The sequence below is a fragment of the Hippichthys cyanospilos genome, chromosome 2 (assembly GCF_059441005.1).
Source record: "Hippichthys cyanospilos isolate Australia breed blue-spotted pipefish chromosome 2, RoL_Hcya_1.0, whole genome shotgun sequence".
Classification (NCBI taxonomy): Eukaryota; Metazoa; Chordata; class Actinopteri; order Syngnathiformes; family Syngnathidae; genus Hippichthys; species Hippichthys cyanospilos.
Genome location: NC_142370.1, coordinates 6,125,029 through 6,148,564, shown reverse-complemented (window position 1 = coordinate 6,148,564; position 23,536 = coordinate 6,125,029). Strand labels below are relative to the sequence as shown.

At 40.7% G+C, this 23,536-nt stretch overlaps 2 protein-coding genes across 4 annotated transcripts; both read left to right on the top strand.

Annotated features, from left to right (window-relative positions):
* Nucleotides 1–449: 449 nt before the first annotated feature.
* Nucleotides 450–8,792, top strand: LOC148427014 (14-3-3 protein beta/alpha-1). Its single transcript, XM_088438153.1, has 6 exons — nucleotides 450–602; nucleotides 2,053–2,354; nucleotides 2,433–2,556; nucleotides 2,664–2,827; nucleotides 6,940–7,035; nucleotides 7,126–8,792. The coding sequence occupies exons 2-6, from the start codon at nucleotides 2,061–2,063 to the stop codon at nucleotides 7,180–7,182; spliced, it is 735 nt and encodes a 244-aa protein (XP_088294279.1). The 5' UTR covers nucleotides 450–602; nucleotides 2,053–2,060; the 3' UTR covers nucleotides 7,183–8,792.
* A 150-nt stretch (nucleotides 8,793–8,942) lies between these two features.
* Nucleotides 8,943–22,691, top strand: LOC148427013 (embryonic polyadenylate-binding protein-like). Of its 3 annotated transcripts, none has more exons than XM_088407053.1 (16): nucleotides 8,943–9,054; nucleotides 9,769–9,973; nucleotides 10,331–10,524; nucleotides 10,608–10,723; nucleotides 12,491–12,630; nucleotides 12,718–12,812; nucleotides 16,223–16,360; nucleotides 16,864–16,959; nucleotides 17,961–18,221; nucleotides 18,489–18,576; nucleotides 18,664–18,783; nucleotides 18,854–18,990; nucleotides 19,700–19,808; nucleotides 20,467–20,597; nucleotides 20,671–20,729; nucleotides 22,565–22,691. In XM_088407053.1, exons 2-16 carry the CDS (start codon nucleotides 9,781–9,783, stop codon nucleotides 22,581–22,583), a joined length of 1,896 nt encoding a protein of 631 aa, XP_088263179.1. In that variant the 5' UTR covers nucleotides 8,943–9,054; nucleotides 9,769–9,780; the 3' UTR covers nucleotides 22,584–22,691. The 3 variants fall into 3 exon arrangements, with proteins under 3 accessions (XP_088263179.1, XP_088263185.1, XP_088263194.1); XM_088407059.1 differs by having other exon boundaries at nucleotides 20,671–20,746; XM_088407068.1 differs by lacking the exon at nucleotides 8,943–9,054 and having other exon boundaries at nucleotides 9,776–9,973; nucleotides 18,489–18,783; nucleotides 20,671–20,746.
* The last annotated feature ends 845 nt before the right edge of the window (nucleotides 22,692–23,536 follow it).

Below are 23,536 nucleotides of genomic sequence, written 5' to 3'. Positions count from 1 at the left end.
ATAGATAGATAGATAGATAGATAGATATAGATAGATAGATAGATAGATAGATAGATAGATAGATAGATAGATAGATAGATAGATAGATAGATAGATAGATAGATAGATAGATAGATAGATAGATAGATAGATAGATACACAGACAGTATGTACACACACAATATCCAATTAGTCCAGCAACCAAAAGTTCCTCATTAAAGAATTGCTTTCTGATCTTTCCTTTAAAATGTCTTTGTTGTGACCAATAAAGCCTCACTTTAAGGTAGAAAGAAAACCGTAACATGACGGTCAAATAACAATCAATCTTGTCTAGCGATATTAGTAGTCGAATAACAGTTAAAAAAAAAAAAAAGCACATTGAGACAAAATTGACACCCCCCCACCAACCCCGTCTTATTTCTATTTACAGTATCAATATTTCTTGTCGTGAACCTCGTAATGTCTTACGTAAGGCAGATGTGTTGCAAGAAAAGAGGAAATGCAAGTAGCGGTATAACGGAAGTGGTTCTGCCCAGAGATATACGACGTGCGCGAAAGAAGGACGGAGGCATTAAAACGTCTAACAGAGTTGAGAATAATCAGGATTAAAAGTCGACAATATTGTAAGTGTGTTCAGCGCAGAGCTGATATTATTCCATTTTATAACGTAGCTGTTATAATATGTGAAAATTGGATGCCAATTTACGGCGTGTTTTTTTTCCCTGTCGCGGCCAAGCGAATGCTTTTTAAGGAGCCATCATAACGGAACAGCCTAGCTTGAGCTTCGTCAAAAGCTAGCTAGCATTAGCACTAGCTAGCGTGCTAATGCTAGCGGCCAACTCACTGGCTAACGACAGAGCCTCCGTTCCGACTCCGTTACACATTGTTCTGACATGGGCTCGCCAGTCTTAGCGGGCCGTGTTGTGTTAGAAAGCGGACGACTTTTTTTCCACCGAAAAATATGAAGCTACAGTTGTGCTATTTAAGTACCTTGGCCAAGCAGCGCCGTTAATGATCTGTCAATAGTATTACTTGTCAAGACTATAACTGCGTGTATTTATATTTTTAAATTCACCGTATTTGTGTGGCCTAGCTAACTGAACGTTACAGGTTAGGTAGATTTGGCACATCGGTCGCTCTGCTTAATGAGCGGCGAATGAGATAAATTTCATTCACGTTAGCATTGAGTGTTCTATATGAAATGCATTATGCCAAAGGAAATGTATGCAACTGATTTGCGTGGTCAATATATGTTCATTAGGATATGTACGCTAGCGCCGTTAGCAACAGTAGCTGTGGACAGCTGTGGTTTGGAATCGGATTCTTGGAGAAATGCATTCATTTTTTTAACGATGAAATGTTTATCAGCACATCATGCATGCATATTTTACGTAAATGATAACGTAGCCTGTCGCTAATTGTTGACGAGTATTTTTATCCCCATTCCCCCAGCTGCCCCCGAAACTGAGCTAACCGAGACGGGGTTGAGAGTTGCTTGTAATTAGCTTGAGGCTAACCTCAGCAAATGCAAGGTTGACCCACTTGCCAACGGGCCTAGTTTTTCGCCGCTCATCCCCACTCCTCGACAAAATGCTTTTTGTCACCACAGTTCATTCTGGACAACGTTCCCAATTTTCAATGGAAAATATCCATATTCGTTTGTTTTATCAGTGCTTCCCAACCAATTGCAACACTTGTTATAGATATAGTGACAAAAAATCTTACTGCACACAAAAAGATAAGCAGCTATGCACCTTGTGCCCTCTAACGGAAGATAATTTAATTGTCCATGTACCTCTCAGGCACACGCGGAATTTGCCTCAGATATTTGAAACTACTTTAATAGCCCCCCCCCCCCCCCCCCCCCCCCCCCCCCCCCCCACCACCACCACCACCCACACACACAAAGAAATATAAAAGCAATGGTTTGGGGACCAATTAAGTTTATGAATTTCCCGAAACAGACCTGAGTGATATATATATATATATATATATATATATATATATATATATATATATATATATATATACATTTTTTTAACCCTTTCTGCCTCTGTATTCTGTATCCTCCAGTCTAGAAAATGGATAAGAACGACCTGGTACAGAATGCTAAGCTTGCCGAGCAGGCTGAGCGCTATGATGATATGGCTGCAGCCATGAAGAGTGTGACAGAGCAAAGTACAGAGCTGTCAAATGAGGAGCGCAACCTTCTGTCTGTTGCCTACAAGAATGTGGTTGGAGCACGCCGCTCATCCTGGCGCGTCATCTCCAGCATCGAGCAGAAGATTGAAGGCAATGACAAGAAGAAGCAGATGGCTCGTGAATATCGTGAGAAGATCGAGTCTGAGCTGCAAGAAATCTGCCATGATGTGCTGGTAAGGCTATTCTGACATTTTCATGTGGTTTTGGCCTTCATTTTTACAACTCTGACAATCTCAATTGCTCATTTTCAGGGTCTACTGGACAAGTACCTTATTGTCAATGCAGGGAGTTCTGAGGGCAAGGTGTTCTATTTGAAAATGAAGGGTGACTATTATAGATACCTGTCAGAGGTTGCATCTGGAGACGCGAAAAAGGGTAAGTGAGGACATGTTGCCCGTTTTATATTTGTTTTAGTTCACCCATGTTTAATTGCAAACTTACCTGCCAAACACTATATTTTTGACATATTTTTATGTCTCCAGATACCGTGGAGAATTCCCAGCAGGCATACCAGCAAGCTTTCGACATTAGCAAGGGAGATATGCAGCCTACACATCCCATTAGGCTTGGTCTGGCCCTCAACTTCTCCGTCTTCTATTATGAGATCCTGAACAACCCGGAAAAGGCCTGCAGTTTGGCGAAGACGGTGTGAACCACATTTATTTTTAGATTATTTTTGGTTTTCGACTATTAGATATATTTAAAAAACACACACACACACACACATACAGTAGAGTCTACTAAGATCAAATATATGGATAGAATTACAAAAAACACTGAAATCATTAGCACAATCAATCACCTTTGGACTCTGGGTCCAGGTGGACAACCAGGATGTGGGATCAAGTCACGCTGTGGAGAAGTATAAAAAAAAAACTACATGAATTAACTCATCTCTAGCCGAAAGACATATTTATGTGACAATATCTTTTCTGCGATAGGTTTGACCCTCATTAGCTTCCGTATTCCTGTTATTTACTTCGCATACATGCCAAACAGAAGGCTAGCGCAACATGGCTACAGCTAAGTGAAGGGAAACGTTTGGTTTTAAAAGGCAGGGTTTGTCTTTTAAAAGGAGTCACTCACACTTTTAAGCAAGTATGATGAGCACGGAAGCGGCTGCGTTGCACGTCACACATTGCACCCATACATATAAACAGTGGAAAAGACTGGGGTGGGGTTGTCTCATGCAGTAAGGCGTACCTTAAGACAGACCGCTCCCCCATGCCAAAAATGTGTATTTAAAAAAATATATATCTATATAAAAATATAATATGCCACATGTTGCATATTGAAAGTGTGTGCTTGCGTGCGCGCCTAGCTTTCAGTATTGCGCCCATGAATTCAACTCAATATTACATCAGATGTACAAAAATATAAAACCACTGAATGATGGGTGAACTTATACGTATTTTAAGAGGATGCACTCTCAACTTGGAACGGTACAGGACAGCATTCGCAATCTTACGAGTAGCTAGCTCCAATAAGAGAGGCTCATTTTAAAAAGAGCATCAAGCTGGAACCAGTGCTGTGAGAGTTATAAAGAATGAAATATTTTCATGTTTTACCATAGAAATGAAAATGATGACAGGCAAATTCTTTCTGCATCAATCCACTCAAAAGAAAAATGACTATAAGCTCAATTTTGGATTGGTTGTCACACCCTTTTCAGCTGTGTTTGATCAAGCAAATGTGCTCATTGCGGATCACGATGATCAACCTGGAGTTTGTCATGATTGACTACTCGCAGTCTTACAATAGCTCAACCCACTATGTGGTTACTGAATAAATTTAGCTTGTTAATGAAGGCACCGTTTTAGATTGAGTTAACCAGTCATAGGCATGGGACGGTATCAGATTTTGACGTTATGATAACCTTGAGCAAAAATAGCATGGTATTGACATTGCAGCTCTAAAATCTTATCATTTTAAAATATTTTTTTGTGAAATAGCCTTTTTTTCCACGTTAAAAAAGTTTCCTTATTAAAATATATCTGGCAGAATTTGCTGCAATAACAAACATTTAAAATGCAAAATAAAGCTGTAAATATCAAAACAAATCTTCAGTGAGGAAAAACGGGTTTTGCTCAACAATGAGCGTATACATGATTTCTTTCTGATTGAACACATCCAATTTAAACCGTAATATGCAAGTGTAGATCCAGCACAATCATAAAAAAATAGATTTGAAATAACTACCATCACTCCAACTACTTTATACTTCAATTCATGGTACAGTGAGTAGTTTTTTCATGGCGACAAGCACGCACACACATACACACACGTGAGCGCACCACAAATCCGCCTGATCTCTCTCTCACCCCTATCTCTCGCTCGCTTCCCTAACTCACTGCTAGGTCGTAGCGTACATGTTAGGCATGGGGCGAGATACAACATCCGCGAGACGAGATCTCACAAGATTGAGTCCACAAGAACGAGATATGACGAGATATTTACAACATTTTCAAAAAGAAATGACTGCTAATTCAAATGATCCAATTTCAAAATTATTTATTTTTCTGAAGTTGGCTGCAATTAACAATCTAAAGTTTTTCCAAATGCTGCTGCCGTAACAAATGATGCAGCTGAGCTCTTTCATAGTTAACATGAACAAAATAACAATAAATTCTTTAAAGTGCCAAACATTAAACTAATAAAAATGAATGCGAACAGTAACTACAATAGTGGTTTTACTTCTGGGCACGACAACAGGCCATCCATGGTGCAGCAATCTTACATTTGTCTAATCTTTAATGTTCACGTACCTTTTTAGAAATACAAGCATGTCCACGTTGTAAGGTCCTAACAGTGCTCTTTGGGCAGAAACTATACCAACTACTCTGGAAACGGCACCCGCTGGCAACTGATGTCTCATAAATACGTTCGGTGAAAGTAGCATAAACTTGTCAGCCAGGTTAGCCGCATTATTTACCTTCGTTTACTACAGCGCTCAGGTCATTTGCTGCGGCAACCAAAGAGTACGAGTCACATGGAGAGGAGGCTGGCGATGCAGGCGACTAAAGTGATGTCATGATGATGATATCTCAAACAGCAGTTCAAGGGGGTGAATTAGCCGCCGAAATCCACTGTCTTTACCGTCTAACCCTAACCCTCATATCGAGCGTGTTGTACATACCAAAATCCCGTGTTATTTTGGTAGGTCTCGCACTTGATGGGTCCAGTGGTGATGCAAAAGCATTTCCCTCATTTGGAAAACCAAAATGTTGCCACACAGGATTTAAAAGTAGCATCCTGCATTTCTCCTTTCTCCTTTTCAATTAATGGTGGATTGCAAAGAATTTTTAAGTGCAAACTGCCATCTACTGTTTGAGAGTGTAGCACTCATGCCTATCCATCAACCTTATTGTCTTCCAGTACACTTCCGGGTCAATAAATCGTACCCTCCAAAACAGTGAAAAGGACTTTAATCTCGTCACATGACGGAAGGAGAAAACTCATGGTGTTCGATCTCGCGAGGTCTCGTCCCATCCCTTATACGTTCAACGGTTGCCTGCCCTTTTTCGAAAGCCGAACTCTTCCCACGCAACTGACTTGGTTTGTTTGGGCAGTTTAATAGTTTGATTGGTTGGATGCCATCCGGCTTCAGAGACTGTTCGCATCCTACTTTGAATGTGCGTTATCACATTGAACGCTCCGTGAAAGTGGCATATGTTATCATGTTAGCACGTTATCTGCGATAGTTAGCTGGCAAAGCAGGAAGTGGACAACCGCAGCTGTAATGGGATTGGCTGCTGCAGCCAAAGAGGACTTACTTATGATACACAACGAGAGGATGCTCCCGCTGCACACTGCAGTTTACAGTTTAGGCATATGATGATTTGGACTGTTTTAAATAACCGTGACTTTTAACATCTTGATGTATCGCCGATTATCGGAAAATGCCTAACCGGTTACCGTGAGCGTCTGTCATGGCTAATGAACCCTGTAATTTGACAATACTGACTTCTGAAGTCTGCACACCACAAAGAAGAATGTCCTTAACAATTCTTGTCAAATTTGAATGGTAAAAACACTTGGAAAATATCTTAGATGAGGCAGCAAAATCATGAAAACTCAAGGCTTTGCTCTCAAAGCTTGTAGAAGTGTCCACTGTGTGTGCTGAAACAATGGAATGCTCATCTGTCATTGAAATACCTCGCCTACAACCTGGAAAAAAATGATGCCACTAGGATGACTAGAATCTTATGCCTTAATTCAACTCCATGTTGAAAAGCATGAAAAAATAGCTGCCGAAACCCCCGGTTGAATGGATATTTCCACCGAGTCACCGCGTGACTTGACAACATACAGGTGCTCTAAAGCGGTTGGTTACTGGCTCTTAAGACCCAGTGCATCCGCTGGTTACCAGCTAGACATAAAACTTCTTTGTGTAATGTGCATGCACTCATGGCTGTAAATGAGACACTCTAAAGTGAAAGTCCCAGACCACTCTCCAAAGGGAAGGTACAATGATGGGGTGTGAGCATAGCTAGTTGGCAAGCTGCGCAACGCAAATGCACTGAATATCTACAAATGTGAAGGATTCACGTTCTTATTTCTATGCCAGACCACCGAAGTCTTCACTAGGCACAATTTTAGCCACCCCGCCCCTAAAATCTGGAAATATAGCTTCACTATTTAACACTACGTAGTTGTCAGTCTTTAGAGTGTCAGCAGTTAGCTTCAAATGTATCCTGATTTTAGAAAACAAATGTCTGAATTTACATGTGAGTGACTAACCAAGTTGTTGCATTTCAGGCATTCGATGAGGCCATCGCTGAGCTTGACACTTTGAATGAAGATTCTTACAAAGACAGCACCCTGATCATGCAGCTACTAAGGGACAACTTGACTGTGAGTTGAATTGATCCGTGTGGTTTTGTCCTTTTCTTGGTTTGAGGCTTTGAAATAACAACTTCACCTGTGCCTCTTGTGTGCTTGCAGCTGTGGACATCAGAAAACCAGGGAGATGAGGGGGAGACCGGAGAAGGAGAAAACTAAATGAATTGCACTGTTAATCCACCTACACTCTTATCTTAAAACACAGACATCTTATATACATCCCCCCCTCCCCCCCTTCCCTCCACTCCATCAGCCCCTCCCTCTTCTGTATGACAAGCAGCCTGAATTGCTCCTGACCAACTAGTTTACCCCTCTCAGTTCACTGTGAGGCGACAGGGTCATTTTCAGTTGTTAGTACGTTCAGTCACTTTGTAGAAAAACGTTTTTTTTTTCTTTTCTTCTTCTCCGCGTTTTGTGTACGTCTGCACATTTGTGGTGAGCGAGCGAGAGTGTAAAAGATTGTGTGTGTGTGTATGCGTGCGCACGCTTGTTCGCGCGTGCGCTTGTGTGACAGAGATCTTGCGCGGGGGTGTTGTGGATTTTAATCGTCCTTCCAAATTCCTATGCCCTGGCTAGTTTGTGGCTCATCTCCCCCATCCCCTCCTTTTTGTTACTTTTATTATCGTGATTCAACAATGGTATTTACAGGTTTTATTGTATTGGTTTTATTGTATGGTAATTAAACTGGCAAACACTGTGATGGTAGGTGTTCCATTTGCTTCACAACCCAAAAGCAGTTTGTGTTTCGCTTTTTCCGGAAACACGTACAATCCCGTATTCAACCTATTGCAATTCTGCTGTGGGCTCATACAGAAAGGAGGCAGGCTGTATTGTGACACTGACAACTGAGTGTAATGCGCCTCGATCATGTTCACTAAGGGATCCCTCAAACGTTTGTTTGATATTGCTTAAACATTGCATTGTAAGCCCCCCTCCCCTCCCACCCCCCTTCTCCCACCCCGCTCTTTAACGAACTCAAGTGTAGGTTGACTTTGTGGTTTGATTCACTGTTCAAATCATACTTAATTTCTGATGTGGCTGCAGAGTATTTTGCAAGATTGACTATCATCTGTGGGTAATGCCGAAACAGTCGTTTTAAAATGTTTGACCTCAATGTATAAATGTTACTTGCAAAATCCCTCTCTTAAAATGGTTGTTTTCTCAACAACAAAACGTCTTTGTGTTATTTTGCCCTTGGTCTTTACAAATACTTAACGAATTGAGCTCAGACAAGCTCACGAATGGTCTGACTGTTGGCCTCCTAATCTTAAGAAGGTGTTATTTCATCTCGTTAGAGAAAGATGGTCAGTGTCACAATACCGTGTATCACCACTACATTCCACATATTGTAGTTGAAGACACCATTCCACGTTATTACGCTGTTTCTTCTGACAATGCTCCAAGGAATTGAAATGTTTTGTCCATTAAAAAAAAAAAAAAAAGTCAGTTTCATTATGCTTGATTGAAAATGCAGTTAGTGAATGTGGAACGAAGCCTGTCTGTATATCTGGTATTTACTTGCTTTGTTTTTACTGACAAGTCTTATGGCTTAAAATTGCTTCTGTAACAGTCTATTACCCAGTGCACACACGTGGTTGTGAAAATTTAGAATAGCTCTAAAAAGCAACGATGACTTGGAGATAAACAATGGTTGGTGTAACTCTAGCTTTGTGTTTATGTATCTTAAAACCATTCTAGTTTCACTATACATGTAATACATAGGAACGTGTCAAAAACATTCAGTGAAATAAAGTTTCGTTTAAGATAAATCTTGTCCTTTTCTAATGTGGTCAAAGGCATCGCTCTGGTTTGCATGCGAACTCCCACTATAGGGCCACCTTAAAATGGCGCTGTTGCAAGAACTACTTTCTGTTGCGGAGTATGTACTTCCTTCCAGGGTGAAGTGAATCACTGCAGGTGTTCCGCCGCAGTAATTAAACGAAAAGAGAGCCTCCCGCTAGTGGAAGCCGCTCACGATCCGTGAACGGTTTATGTCCCACGCAATCTAACTTTCTTGACAGTTAACAAGATGTAAGTATCTATGCGTGCGTAGTTTTTGCTTTATTTACGACGTAGACGCCACAATTCAAGTAAATGTGAAGTTTCATTTCCAGACTCATGCACGTGTAGTTCTGTTTAGCGGTCATGATATCGCGTCAACGCCGTACTTTTTTTTTTTTTTTTTTAACAGTTACTCTTAAAAGAAAAATTGAGAAAACAGTGTAATCAGATCGTCATTACCCCACATCTAGAATCAACTTTAATTCATGATTTTTGTGTTTTAGTTTTGTTTTTGCTCAGATGTGTCAAGGTTGAGTAGTAAATGGTAGCCGCGAAGTTTAATTGAAAAAGTCGTTTACTATTGTCAGGATGGTTCGAACCACATTAAGATAAATTACGGACATTGAGGACTGTAGTTTTCCTTCCCCGTATCATTTAAAAAAAAACACCCATTAATTTTTTGTTCTAGAAAAGTACAAATACTTGGGGGTGGGGATACGGCTAATACAATTAGATGAGAATAGTCTCTCATTAAATGGTATTTGAGGAAAAGGGGAAATGCACATGTTTGCATTTTTTTTAATTTACAGAAACATTTTGATTTAACAATTTCAGCAACATTTGACTTGCGTTATTTGGCCTTTTTTAATCAGAACACATATGTGTGTGTGTGTCATCAAAACTTCTGCTGGCCTGTTTCGTCCAGATGGCTGTTAAATGGGTGCTTGCTTTTTCTTAAACTAGACGTCAACAACGATGAATAGCAGCGGACCGACTTATCCACTCGCGTCTTTGTATGTTGGGGACCTGCATCCAGATGTGACAGAGGCCATGCTGTACCAGAAGTTTTCTCCTGCTGGGCCGATCATGTCTATCCGTGTGTGTCGTGATATAATCACCCGGAGATCCTTGGGATATGCCTATATAAACTTCCAGCAACCAGCAGATGGTGAAGTTCTTTTTTACTTTCATGATGCAAAGAAATCCTCAAGTGTCCTGAATGGACTTGACTACTTGACCGTGCTCTAACAAACTTACGGTTCTTTCCAGTTTCTTTGATTGCGCTTAAGCCAATATAACAAGTGATGTCATCAATTTAAAGCGCCTGAAAGATAATGCTAAAAGTTATCAGAAACATTTCTTTCATTCCACAAATAACATTTCATTCAAATGTTTGCAAATTTCGACTTCTTGACTGACTCCCCAGTGGATTTAATCTCTGTAGACTATAAATGGAAGTATTTTGTACATTCTTCATTGTAGTATAAAAATATCATGTTATTTTGGTCAAACATTTTTTTTCTAGCGGAGTGTGCTTTGGACACAATGAACTATGACGTTATCAAGGGACGCCCAATTAGAATAATGTGGTCTCAGCGTGACCCAGGTCTCAGGAAGTCTGGCGTGGGAAACATCTTCATAAAAAACATGGATGACACTATTGACAACAAGGCATTGTATGATACCTTCTCAGCCTTTGGCAATATTTTGTCCTGCAAGGTGAGTGCTGGTGTTTGGACAGCTCTTTTGTTACACATCATTAGTGTCCTAAACTAGTGTGTTAAATGCTGCGTTTCCTGAAGGTTGTCTGTGATGAAAAAGGCTCAAAAGGCTATGGCTTTGTTCACTTTGAGACTCAGGAAGCTGCAAACCGTGCCATCAAGACCATGAATGGGATGCTCCTGAATGATAGAAAAGTGTGAGTATTTTAAAATCTTAAATTGCGGATCTGTTATGTTTGTCAATCTGATAACGTAAGGTTTGGAAACGAGAATTGCAGATTGACATGGATGTAATCTTTCAATGTTTCTGCTGCTAGGTGTCTATGTTGCTTGTTTTTTTTTTTTTTGTTTGTTTTAATCTCTTGTGTGGTTTCCTCAGTCAGTAATATTCAGGTCTGGTGCCTGAGTTGGCCATTCCAGAACGTTGTACTTGTTCCTCCGCATGAATGCCTCAGTAGAATTTGACCAGTGTTTAGAGTCGTGTTAATGGCGCAACTTCAACTTTGTCACTGATTCTTGGACATTGTTTTTCAAGAATCTGCTGATACTGAATCCATGCGACCTTCAACTTGAACAAGATTGCCAGTACCGGCACCGGCCACACAGCCCCACAGCATGATGGAACCGCCACCAAATTTTACTGGGGGCAGAAAGTGTTTGTCTTGGAGTGCTGTCTTGTTTTACCGCCATGCACACAGCCCCTTGTTACTGGATGTCCAAATAACTCAATTTTCAGCACCTTATTCCAAAATGAAGCTGGCTTGTCCAAATGTGCTTTTGCAAACCTCAAGCAACTCTGTTTAGGGCATGTGCGCGGAAAATGCTTCTGCCACATTACTCTCCCATACAGCATCTCCTTGCGCAAAATGCGCTGAATAGTTGAAGGATGCACAGTGACACCCTCTGAAGCAAAATCGTGGTGTAGGCCTTTGGAGCTGCTCTGTGGGTTTAGTTGGACTGTTCTCATCATTTTCATCTCTGCTTATCGAGATTTTTCTTGGCCTGCCATTTCAGACATTAACTCGGATTGTGCCTGTGCTCTTCCATTTCCTCACTAGGTTCCTTAGCTTAGTCTAAAACATAAAAAACGTATTAGCGCTAAAGGTATTCAAATCAATACAACAACAAGGGTACCCACATTTATGCACCTGCCTACTTTTAAGTACTTATTGCACACATTCTGTAAATCTTATGAACTTTATTTCACTTCTCAAATATCACTGTTTAAATGCTATGTGATATATTTTACTGAAATTGATGATCCAACCACCAATGATTTATAAAGGAAAATCTTGAAAATGATCAGGTGAGCACAAAACTTTTCATACCACTGTATAGGTAAAAATACAGGTAGTCACCAGAATGTTACCCACTCTAATGGACTAAAAGCTGTATTCTAACAAAAATACAAGTGAGTGAAATATGAGTGTTGGATTCATACTTCTCTAAGTTTTAGCCAACACTGGAGGTTGGCTTGCACGAATTGTACGAATCCGTGCCGAACCGCATGGATGCAGTCCTTCAAGCCCATGGAAGTTGTACAAAATATTAAATTTGGATCTCACAGCACCACTATTTAATTCACTCATGTAACATATTTTTGTATTTGAAGTACATTTTTTGTCCAATTTTCACACTGCTTTCTGTAGGCAACAAAAATTTGACCTTTATGTCTGCATTAAATGATACGTTTTTTTTCAGTGAAACGAATATATTTTCATATATTCAACATCCTTTGGGAGGGTCTTAGCTTTCATATGAGCCATTCCTGAAACCATTTGATTAATCAAATGTCCGGTTTTTAGCAATTGTTTCTACAAAATGAATTAGCGACAAGACTTTTGCCAGGGACTGATATATTGTCATTTAAAATGTTGAGTTAACAAGAATATTTACTTGTAAAAGCTTCTTTCCAACCTTTGCACAACTAATTAAAATCCTGAGTTTATTTTGAATGTCTGCAGTTTTGTCGGCCACTTCAAGTCCCGCAAAGACCGAGAGCAAGAGTTTGGCACCAAAGCTATGAAATTCACCAATGTCTACATTAAAAACTTTGGTGAAGACTACACTGAAGACAAGCTAACAGATGTATTTTCTGCATTTGGTAAGAGTGAATGTTCAAATCAGCTCTTTGTTGATTTTGCTGAATGAAATCTTGGAAATTTGAATGATTGTGTGTGTCTTTTTTCAGGGAAGACTCTTAGTGTACATGTGATGAAGGATGAGCAAGGTTTTTCACGTGGATTTGGCTTTGTAAACTATGCTAACCATGAGGACGCGCAAAAGGTACGGTCAGGTTTCTGTGACAAGTTCATCTCAGTCACCAGCTCACTTCATTTCCCAGTGGCTTTCTGGTTGGATTTTAATTGTACTTGTTCAAACACCAACAACAGCAAAAACAACTCTGCAGGATAAGAGACTCTGCAATAACATTTTTTATTGGGAAATGCAGTAGTACCTTCACTTAAGAGTTTCTCATTTCAAGAATTTTGTGCATGTCCTGCGTGGGGTGCAAAAATGCAGATGGTGAACTACTTTGGCCACCGTTATTTGTGTATGTGAATGCACAAAAAATGGTTGTGATGGCATTTATTTGTTTCTGTTCCCAGGTTTGTTTTTTTTTCCAGAATTCCTAATTTCCCAATTCCTTTTTTTTCTGAAGTGAGCATCATCTAAAAACATGGGCAGTGTGCACATTGGTGAATGTGAGCAAGGTATCATTCACTGTGCAAAGCAAATGATTAAATTTACAGGTACCCATTGTATCAAAACAATTACAAAGTGTGCAAAGTTCACATTCTTATTCAAGAAAAATGAATAATAATTGATTAATGATCATTACAGTAAAGCATCAAATCATAAATGGTCCACTGGCAGCAAATTAGGGTTCAGTGTCTTGCTCAAAGGACACTTCGACATGGTCACTAATTCAAATAACATTAAAATACTGTCTAAATATAAATTGCCTCTTTTTGAGCTTACAAGAAGGTTTTCAAAATGCAACTCAAAAGGCAAACATACGTGCAAACATAAGTGCAAGGATAGATTTTGAGCACAGAAAAATATATTGAGCTAGCAATGATAGCTTTTGAGAGAGCAGTGTTGGATTTTGAGCACAGAAAACATATTGACCAAGCAATGATAGATTTTTAGCATGCAGCGAATGATTTTGAGCACGGAAAAAGATTTTGCTCGCTCCAAATCTCTCATTGCTCGCTTACGATACCGGGAAAAGGTGGACTTCTTTGGAAACAATGTTGGGTCAGTATTTATTATCATAACTTTATCACGTCATAGAACAAACTTGTTGGCGAAGTCCGTGTGATGCGATCTCGTTTGCTTTTTTCACTTTGCGATGTGCCCATTGGTTTCGTCACGTCTTTTTCTGAGGGAAAAGGCATCCCAGAATGTTTTGTTCTACTATGTGCAAGTGTTTTTTTTATATAATATATATATGTATTATATATATTGTATTTTAAAAACTCTTAATATAGAACTCTAAACATTGCTTTTTACTTCAGGCCTTTACAGGCCTGAACGTGTTGCGCAAGATGATGGTTACATCGATGAATGAAAATGACAGACAAAATCTGCTGTTCTGTCGGACTTCGTCCGTGGTTCCTCAGCAAAAATGGAGTTGAGAAAAAGACAGTCCGTCAATACCTGTACATCGCCCACCTCTGCTCTGTCTCTTAAGATGCCACTTTGAACGCGTAGAATAAAAAAACTTGAATCAAATGTCAATGGAAGCATGGTCCGAAATAACAAGGGCATCAAATTTATAGACATAGAGCTGTGGGTAATATATTATCTACCAAAATTAATCCGTGTGGGTGAAGGTATGGTGGATCTGAGAGAATAGTTCATATTCTGTCATAGTTGGGTTAATGAGGTGCCAGGCATCTGTAACAAGGAATTTTTTTCGTTAAAGATTATACTGCATTACTTGAGCAGATTTTGAGGGAGCACGGGCCTTAGAGAAATACTGCCAGAGGGTTAAGCCAGCAATTGGAGTCACCGCCTAATAGTGAGATGATTAAGAATTGAAAGAGGCATTTAAAAAATAAATAAAAACACACATCATCAAAATTAGGAGCAGAAGCATTAGCCCAAACCACTTGGAAGTATTTGGGATTTGGCCAGTAATTTAAAGAAATCGATCAGAGTCTTGGAGACTGCTGAAATGGACAAAGGGCACGCACATGGTATGTGTCCCGTAAAATTTGCCTTGAAATTGAATACGATAAGCAGTTTAGGATGGTGTGATAATTTAAGGTGAGTCTCTTCTTTGAAGAATATCACCTGGGCAACAAGATCATGTTTTACTTTGTTTTATTGGGTTATTGAGCCAATTACAGTTGAAATCCCCCCTGGCACACTTGCTAGATAGTGTCGTTATTGTGGATGGGATGACTGCCAGATTACAGTAATCCCCCAAAAATCGGATTCAAAAATGAAAAGAAACACGACTGATCTGCAACAGAACAGAAGAAAAACACAACTCTCATAAAAGCACATGATTCTACTACCCCCAAAGAGGCTCGCCTCCCTTATGAACTCTAGAAGAAGCTTCCTCAATTAGATGACCGCAATGTACCCCAAGATTTATAGCCTGAGAGCTATGGCAACTATCAGTCTATCATTTCTCAGGCATTGGAACGGGGGCAAAAAGTTAAATCTCCAATATCAAACTATGATAATTTGTGCTAGAAATAGGGACAAGTAGTTTAAAGGTTGACCATTGAAAAGACGAAAACAAACAAACAAACAAAAAATGCGTAGCAGCCCTACTGAACAAGAAAAGGGGGAGCACATGAAACAGTTCACAATTACATATTTCTCCTTAGCAGGGCCCTTGCAGTGCCAATTTTGTAATATGATCAAAGAGTCACATAGATAGATAGATTTGCCGGGAAAAGAAAACTACATTTGATTTTCACTGCTCCTTTTTTGGCCGCTACATGAGTAGTTTAAGTGTGGATTGAAATCCTCCGTGCCCATACAGTATAAGTCAAAGTAGTAGCATCCCCAGCGAGACGAATGAGTTAGTTACAGGCTTGGAAGAGATTCACCCAAACATGAGCGGACGAGGAGGTTTGCCGTCCTTTGGCCTTGCAAGTAGCCCCGTCAAACACAGGTTTATTATCAGGCCCTAGTAAAGTCTTGAAGAAGTTGAAAGGTAAACTGAGTGGGATGAGGACTTGCCACACACTCTCCTGCAGGCCTTTAAGGCGATAATTATTCCATCTTGAACGACCTTTTCAAATCCTCGCACTTCGTTTTTTTTTTTTTGTTTTTGTTTTTTTTTTTTAGCTGTAGTTTGTAGCTAGCTAGCGTTGTCCCATATTTTGGACAAGGGGCTCCAAAGCTGATGATATCTTGTTTTACAGCCGATGAAAGGATGTCCGTACGCATTTCCTCAATCTTCTCTCACATGCTCACTAACAGGCTAGTATTTGAAATTATCGTTCTAAAGTTATGTTTCTTCTGGGAACTATTTTAATTCATCATTCATCATCAATGGGGAAAGACTTGAACAAGATCACGAAATGAATTAAACACTTAAGTCAGGGTACCACTGTTGAAGAACTCATTTGTAAGGTACAACTTGATGATGCAAAGATGAAAAAAGTGAAGTGGCTGTAGTCTGATTGGTTAAGTGAAGTCATGGTTGTGACACCTTTTGTTTTTGCCAGGCAGTGGATGAGATGAATGGTAAAGAACTCAATGGGAAGTTCCTTTATGTTGGACGGGCTCAGAAGCGATTGGAACGTCAGGGAGAGCTTAAGCGCAGGTTTGACCAGATCAAACAGGACCGCATCCAGCGCTATCAGGTACTGCTCCCACTGTAAAAAAAAAAAAATACACACAAAACACATTTCAACAGTCTAGGTCATTCATATCTTGAGGTGATTTAGGATAATTATTTACCATTTCTTTTTACGTGATAGAGAGAAGAATAATTATTAGTATTAATTTGGTGTTAAGTTATTGTAAATTAAAAAAAAACTTAAATAAATGTGTTCTTAGTGATCAACAGTATGTTTTAAATATAATCGTAGGTTTAGTTATCATTAAATTATATTACATGGGGGTGGCACTCTTCTTAAGGTCACCATGTCTGTTATAGCTGCGGGGAGCTGGAGGCGGAGTATGTTTTTCTGCATGTACCGTAATGCCCCTAAAACATCCATGGGTTCATGCAAAAAATCCCTTTTAAGTCATTATTGCACCTTAACTTTATGTTGACTTATCACCTCCCTCCTATATGGCAGTTAACTTTACATATTTGATTATCAGATACTGTAGAGCATATGTCCTAAACAATTTCTTTCAGGGTGTCAACCTGTATGTGAAGAATTTGGATGATAGCATAGACGATGAGAGACTTCGGAAAGAGTTCTCCCCCTACGGGACCATAACAAGTGCAAAGGTATGTGTTGAGATGAACAATTTACATGCACATTGAGTGGCCACTTGATTTTCAAGTCGAATTAGTTCTGTGACCTTGCTTGTTAAAAATCTGCATTAACGTTCTGTTTTATTGTGTAGAATTAAGAGATACCGTTTCCTGGTGTTACTTGAATGCAGCATGCGCACTGCAGTGTCTCAGAGAGACCATACTTGGGACGCATACGCCGAGCGAGGGAATGAGTGAATACAAATACAATTCGCCTTTGCTTTCAGTGCACAATAGCGCAGAATCTACAAAACTTGGGCAACTTACTCAGCTCTTAGCAGTCCAATAGAATGCAAGGCAGTGATCCGGGCACACGAGGATTAACAGGCGGCAACGCGGCACATGCAGCGAGTCGTCCGTGATACAAGGAAGGAAGGAACAGCTGCTCTTTTTGGCCGTTCTTTCAATGATCAACATGCAAGAGCCAACGTACGAAAAAAACAATCATCACAAAATAACATGCGTAACGCAATTTGAAAAATGCTATCTGCTGCAATCGAAAAGCAACGTTAGTTTTATACGTAACTAAAAAAAAGTTGGGGACCACTGACAAGATTTCACTTGTTTTTAAGGTGCGATGCGATTGCCGCTAAAGCAGTGCTTTTCCGTTGGTCAAGTTGGAGAACGGTATAACATCAGCATCTCTGACTGGTTCGGCTGAGTAGTCATTCCATAAAACTAAGTATGATATTGTACAATAATGTGCACATTTCCTGCGTGTGAAAAGCCACAGTAGTAGTTAATAGTATTTCCACTATTTTTTATGAAGGTTTGACCCCTACTCAGTTACTGGGTCATCAAACAACACGATAAGCACCCATGGCTTACAAACAAGCACATTGGGGCTTGCGTCCGCATAGAAAATCTGGATATGCCGGTTTTTATGCTTGAGCTCGCCACCGCCTCCCCGCAATAAAGTCCCAGGTGGGAAGCGTCCTTCACGCTACTTACGCTTGACCTCTCGCCTACTGTAGGTCATGACCGATGGCTCCCAAAGCAAAGGCTTTGGCTTTGTCTGCTTTTCTTCACCTGAGGAGGCAACAAAGGCAGTAACTGAGATGAATGGAAGAATTATTGCGACTAAACCCCTGTATGTGGCACTGGCTCAGCGACGGGAGGAGCGTAAAGCGATTCTCACCAACAAATACATGCAGAGATTGGCCACCCTGAGGAGCATGAACAGTCCCGTCATTGACTCGTACCATCAGACTAGCTACTACATGACTGTGCCGCAGGTAGGCTAGACTTTTTTTTTTTTTTTTGAAACTGATTGTTTTGTAAAACAGTTCATATGTACCACTGCCGTACTGTCATAACTGACAAGTTCGCTTCGTTTCTGACCACGCCTGTAACTCATTTAAAATGTTAGTACCGCTAAATGATTGAGGCTGTTGAGTTTCTTCATTGTATTTTGTTTTTATTTGTTCTTGTTGCTGTTGTTTTTGTTTTGTTTTTTTTTACCTTTCATGTGGTTTCATTTGAAACTAGCTTTAATCCCGCAGGCTCCGACGCGCACTTTCTATGAGCACAATCCTGTCACCAACGTGAGATCTGTGCCCCGCTGGACAGGACAGCCGCCAAGAGTGCATGGTGAAGTGATGACTTGGGTTAACGTGACCGTGGATCTATCGAAGCAACGGCGCACCCAGACACAAACCGTGCCGCCCGTGTTTTCAGGTCCTTACTCATCCCAATATGTCGGCGGCCCTGCCCCTCGCCAGGGCTCCACTCCCATTGCCACGGTCAGACAGGCTTCCACTCAGGCTCCACGTATCCCTAATTCCACACAAAAGACGAGTCGGTCCCTGCGTCCGATGCGCGCGAAGACATGGGCGACACGGTTTGAAGCACACCTTTCTTTATTTAGATAACATCGGAACCCAGACCGCATGTGGGCGAGCGGACCTGTCCGGTATGTCGAGGAGCGGTCAGTTCAAGTACTCGTCGTCAGTGAGGAACCCTCAGCAGGTCGTTTCTACGCCGGTTTCCATGACCAGACTACAGGTACTCGAACAAGTTCTGATGAGGCCGGAGCCCTGAAACATCAGTACATTGACTAACAGGCTTTTCATCTTGTAAGCTGTTGCACTTTTTTTCCTACATACATTCATTAATATTTGAATCGCCGGCGAATGGCATCGAACGGTTGCAAATGGGGCTCAAGACTAAGACCGAAACGATCACGTACTCCCCCCGCCCCAAGGCTCCTCTAAGGCTACGTTCAGACTGGAGCCGTACCTGATTCTTGACAATAAACTTCACCTGAAGTAGGAAAGTCATCACTATTTTGATTAAACCTCCCATTAAAATATTTTGCAAGCACTTGACTCACTCGTTAACGTTTTATTACCTATCAAACTTCCGTTTACCATCATCATCATCATCCATGGTCTAGCTCCCCCCTCCAAAAATGATGTGACTAAATCTTGAGCTGCTGAGAATGTGAAAGTTTGAGCAGTGAAAAAGTAGAGTCCCTCAAAAATGCACATGAGCATCATGCTTTTATTGGATTGTTTCTTCCGAAGTATGTGACTGTGCATCTTTGTGGCGTAATTTGACAAACTTGCTTTTTAAATTGTTGTTTTGTGTTTCGTATTGTACACTTCTACATTTCTTTCTTGAAAACAGCTTTTTTGTGTCAGTGAATCAACCTTTGCGGTGACTTTTTCCTTCATTAGCCGGCTGAAAATTGAAAAGTGTTTTTGTGTTTTAGGTCCTTCCTGCCCCCGTGATGGAGCAGCCCATGCATTCTCAAGGCATTGAACCGCTAACTGCTTCGACGCTGGCTGGAGCATCGCTTGTGGACCAGAAGCAACTTTTTGGTATGGACTATGGAAATCGCTTCAAATGCAGCAGTTTGGCAGAAAAATTCCAAAAGGGGCTTCAAGATTACAAGTTGTGTTTTAAACTCACGTTCAGCTTTGCATCCTTAGTCTGTTTGGTTTAATTCTGATTCACAATTCTAATTCGCAAATGCCATAAAGGGCAGAACTCTTTAAAGCAGTTTGAACACAAACGGTGAAGAAACACATGAAGACAGACACTGTCATTACTCAGGCATATACCCTTTGTAATCTCCATTTGTCTGTATTATACAGTCGCCAAGGCGACGACACTACTGGGACAAATACAATATCCGTTGAATGACTGCTATATTTCTTACAAAAGGAAAAAATGTCTCAAACTGACTGCCATTCAGTATTTAAATATAACATGAAATTGAAATTGAGATGAGAGCGTTTTGAGCTCTAAATTTCAAGACGCCCCCGGAGTTGTCTGTTAGCATCGCATTTCATACATACATACATGCCGTTTACACAAGTAGCATCTTATGAAAACTGCGTCATTGCTTGTGTTAGACAGAGACATTTCATTCACAATGGATGGCTTGAGGTTGAGTTCTGTTGGTGTGTCGTGTAAAAGACAACACGTTGGTTTTCAGCATATTGTACAGTATGTTGTGCTGGTGCTGCAACACAGGTGAGCGCCTGTACCCTCTGATACATACCCTGCACCCAAACCTGGCCGGAAAAATCACTGGAATGTTGCTGGAGATAGACAATTCGGATCTGCTACGCATGTTGGAGTCGCCGGAGTCCCTGCACTCCAAGGCAAATTCCGAACCTTTTCAGGGCCGCTCAATCAAATTCGACGTTCAAATCATTCTTGGTTCTTTCGGCTCAGGTGGATGAAGCCATTGCTGTCCTACAAGCGCACCAAGCCAAGGTCACCTCCCCCAAAAAGTGAGGAATCTTCTAAGGTCAGCAATGCTGAAGCGTTCGTACAAAAGGGGCCTCGTGTCGAAAAATACAAAATTGAGGTTCATATACTGTATTGGAGTTCCTCGGTGAATTCTCTTGAAAGTCATTCAAAAACGGACGTTGAATGTTGCCAGGTTGAAATACGACCTTCAAATCGATCATTCCACTACAATGTGTACCGATTATTAGCGTAATGCGGTTTCTGTCATTTTACAATGGCTATTTCCATTACGAGCTCCCTTTGTCAGGGCAAGCGGGCGAGCTCACGCAACGCTGATCTGCGGTCGTCGAGTGTTACGTCGTACGGCATTTGGAACGCTACTTTTTGTGCCCGGTAACATCCGAGACCTGCACCGAAACACTGCGGCTAGACTGCCAGTGGTGACCGACGTTCATGTTGATGGTGTTTGGAAAGGCGCTTTTTATACTTGACGGCTGCCGGCGTTCCGAATTCTGTCGGTTAATATTCCAAATGCCGTCAAAAGCGTTTGTCAAAATAAGCATTGTTCGTTGCTAGGCATCTAGAGCGGCGTTTGCGACGCAGCGTCTGATGCTGCTAGTCACCAAAAAAAACGGTGTTCTAAACACGTACGGTGTAACTCAAAGCCGAGCGCGGTTTGGCGTCGAACGATCGAATCCGCTTGCCGCGTTGCCGAAAATGGGTACTTGCCATTTTTTGTGGCGGGGCGCTTTCTGCTTAGTGGGTTTGTGGTTTTGGCAGCCCACTGTACACACCGATAGGTGTTTTGGGCGTACTGTATTGGCGCACCCATGGCTCATCGAGGAGTTTTTGGACCTAAAGTATACCGAACTTTAGACCACCAGATCTATTATCAGATGAAGTTTTGGTGGAATCCATCGAGCCACGAAGGCAGACAGATTCAGACTTTGTTCATCAGCAAGTGTGCACAACCCCTCTGAATCCTCGTAGAAATGTACAAATTATATTGTGGTACCTTGAGATACAAAATTAATCTGTTTCTTCTGGCTTTTGTACAGTCATTTTTTTTCCCTTCCATATCTGGAGCCCAGTTTATGTAAATTGATATACAGTGGTACTTATGAAATTCATTTGTTTCGTACGTAGAACCGCTTTTTACATGTGAATAGCCTAATCCATTCTAAGCCCCCCAAAATGCTCCTAAACCCAAATGAATATGATTAAATTGTAAAAATACATCAAAAACGGTGACAAATACATATTAGAATTACATTAGATAGCTAGATAGATGTCTTGTTTGTCATTGTACAAAGTACAACGAAATTGAAAGCGCAATCCCCGATGCAATAGAATAAAGGTATAACTAAAATAGTATAGGGAAATATATAAAATAGGTTCAAAAGAAAAAAGTTCCTAATCAAAATAAATCATGTACAGAATATAAAAGAAACTCTCCTAAACCCTTTAAATGAATTATATTCATTGTAGCAGTTGACCAAATGTTTCTGGTGTTACGAAAGCTGAATTTTTCATAACGAGGTGCATCCCGCGGTACCGCTGTAATATGAATAATAACAAACGGTTGTGCTGACAATCACCCCATTGCATCTGCAAATGTTTAGCAACGGCTAAATTCTGTACTGCAATGATCCCATTGGATGAATTGAATAGACCAAAAATACGTGCACGCCGAAAGTTCCCCTTTCCTAATCGCTAGATCCGATGACAGAATAGATAGGTGATAGAATTTTGTTACAATGAAAATAGAGAACTGTATTATGAAAATACAATTTTCATGTGACATAATCAATGCAAGATCTAGAAAGAAATTCAATGTGCTTTTGGATGTTTAATACGTCTGTCATTTTCTCCACAGGTGGTCACAACGTTTTTGAAAGCAAAACCAAAATATGTTGGCTGTAACGAAAAGAAGTTGAAGCTGTTTTGTTTCTTTTTGTAATGTCTTTTGTTCCAAAAATAAAGTTCACAATATAGGCATGAAATCTAGCTGTCTCGAATCATTTCAACACTGCACGGCCGCGCTGTGGCCGACAGCCGTTTTCTCATTCGACGACGTGGCGCGCAGTTAGAGCCGCTAGTATCTGGAACAAGTACGTACAACGTTCTGGAATGGCCATCTCAGTTCCCAGACCTGAATACTACTGAAGATCTGTGGTGTGATTTAAAGCGGGAACTCCATGCTCGAAAACCATCAAACCTGACTGAACTGGAGATGATTTGTAAAGAAGAAAATACCTTCAGCCGGAATCCGGAGTCCGGTCCCTCATTGCAAGCCACAGGAAGCATTGAGAAGCTGTTATTGCTGCAAAAGGAGGCTCAACTAAATATTGATATCATTTTTATGTTGGGGTGCCAAATGTATGAACCTTCCTCCTTTAAATATTTACTGTATTGCACTTTCTGTAAATCCTTTCTGTAAATGTTAGGCCAATAATTTTGACAATTTTCATTGGAACGACCTCCATTTTCACAACTTGTGTAGAAACGTTTCATGTTTTGGTGCGTAATGTTCGGCAGTTCTATCTTTTCAGGTTAAGAAATGCCGTTCACTTCAAAAGGAAAGGCATTTTGCATGTTAAGAGTATGCTCGGACTCAAGTCACCGAAGCGTGCCTTTTTCACACATTTTGCAAACGAGGCACCAACTACAAAACGAATTCGGACTTGGCACATACATTTCAAGAAAAGGGCTGCTTAAGCATACCTAAATCGCCAGGGCGGCCAACAACGTGTGCAGAGTCACAGGCTGTGCTCATATTGAACATTGATAAAATCTGTCATAGAACCAACAAATATTTGTACTTTTCTTTGTAGATTTAACCAATCAA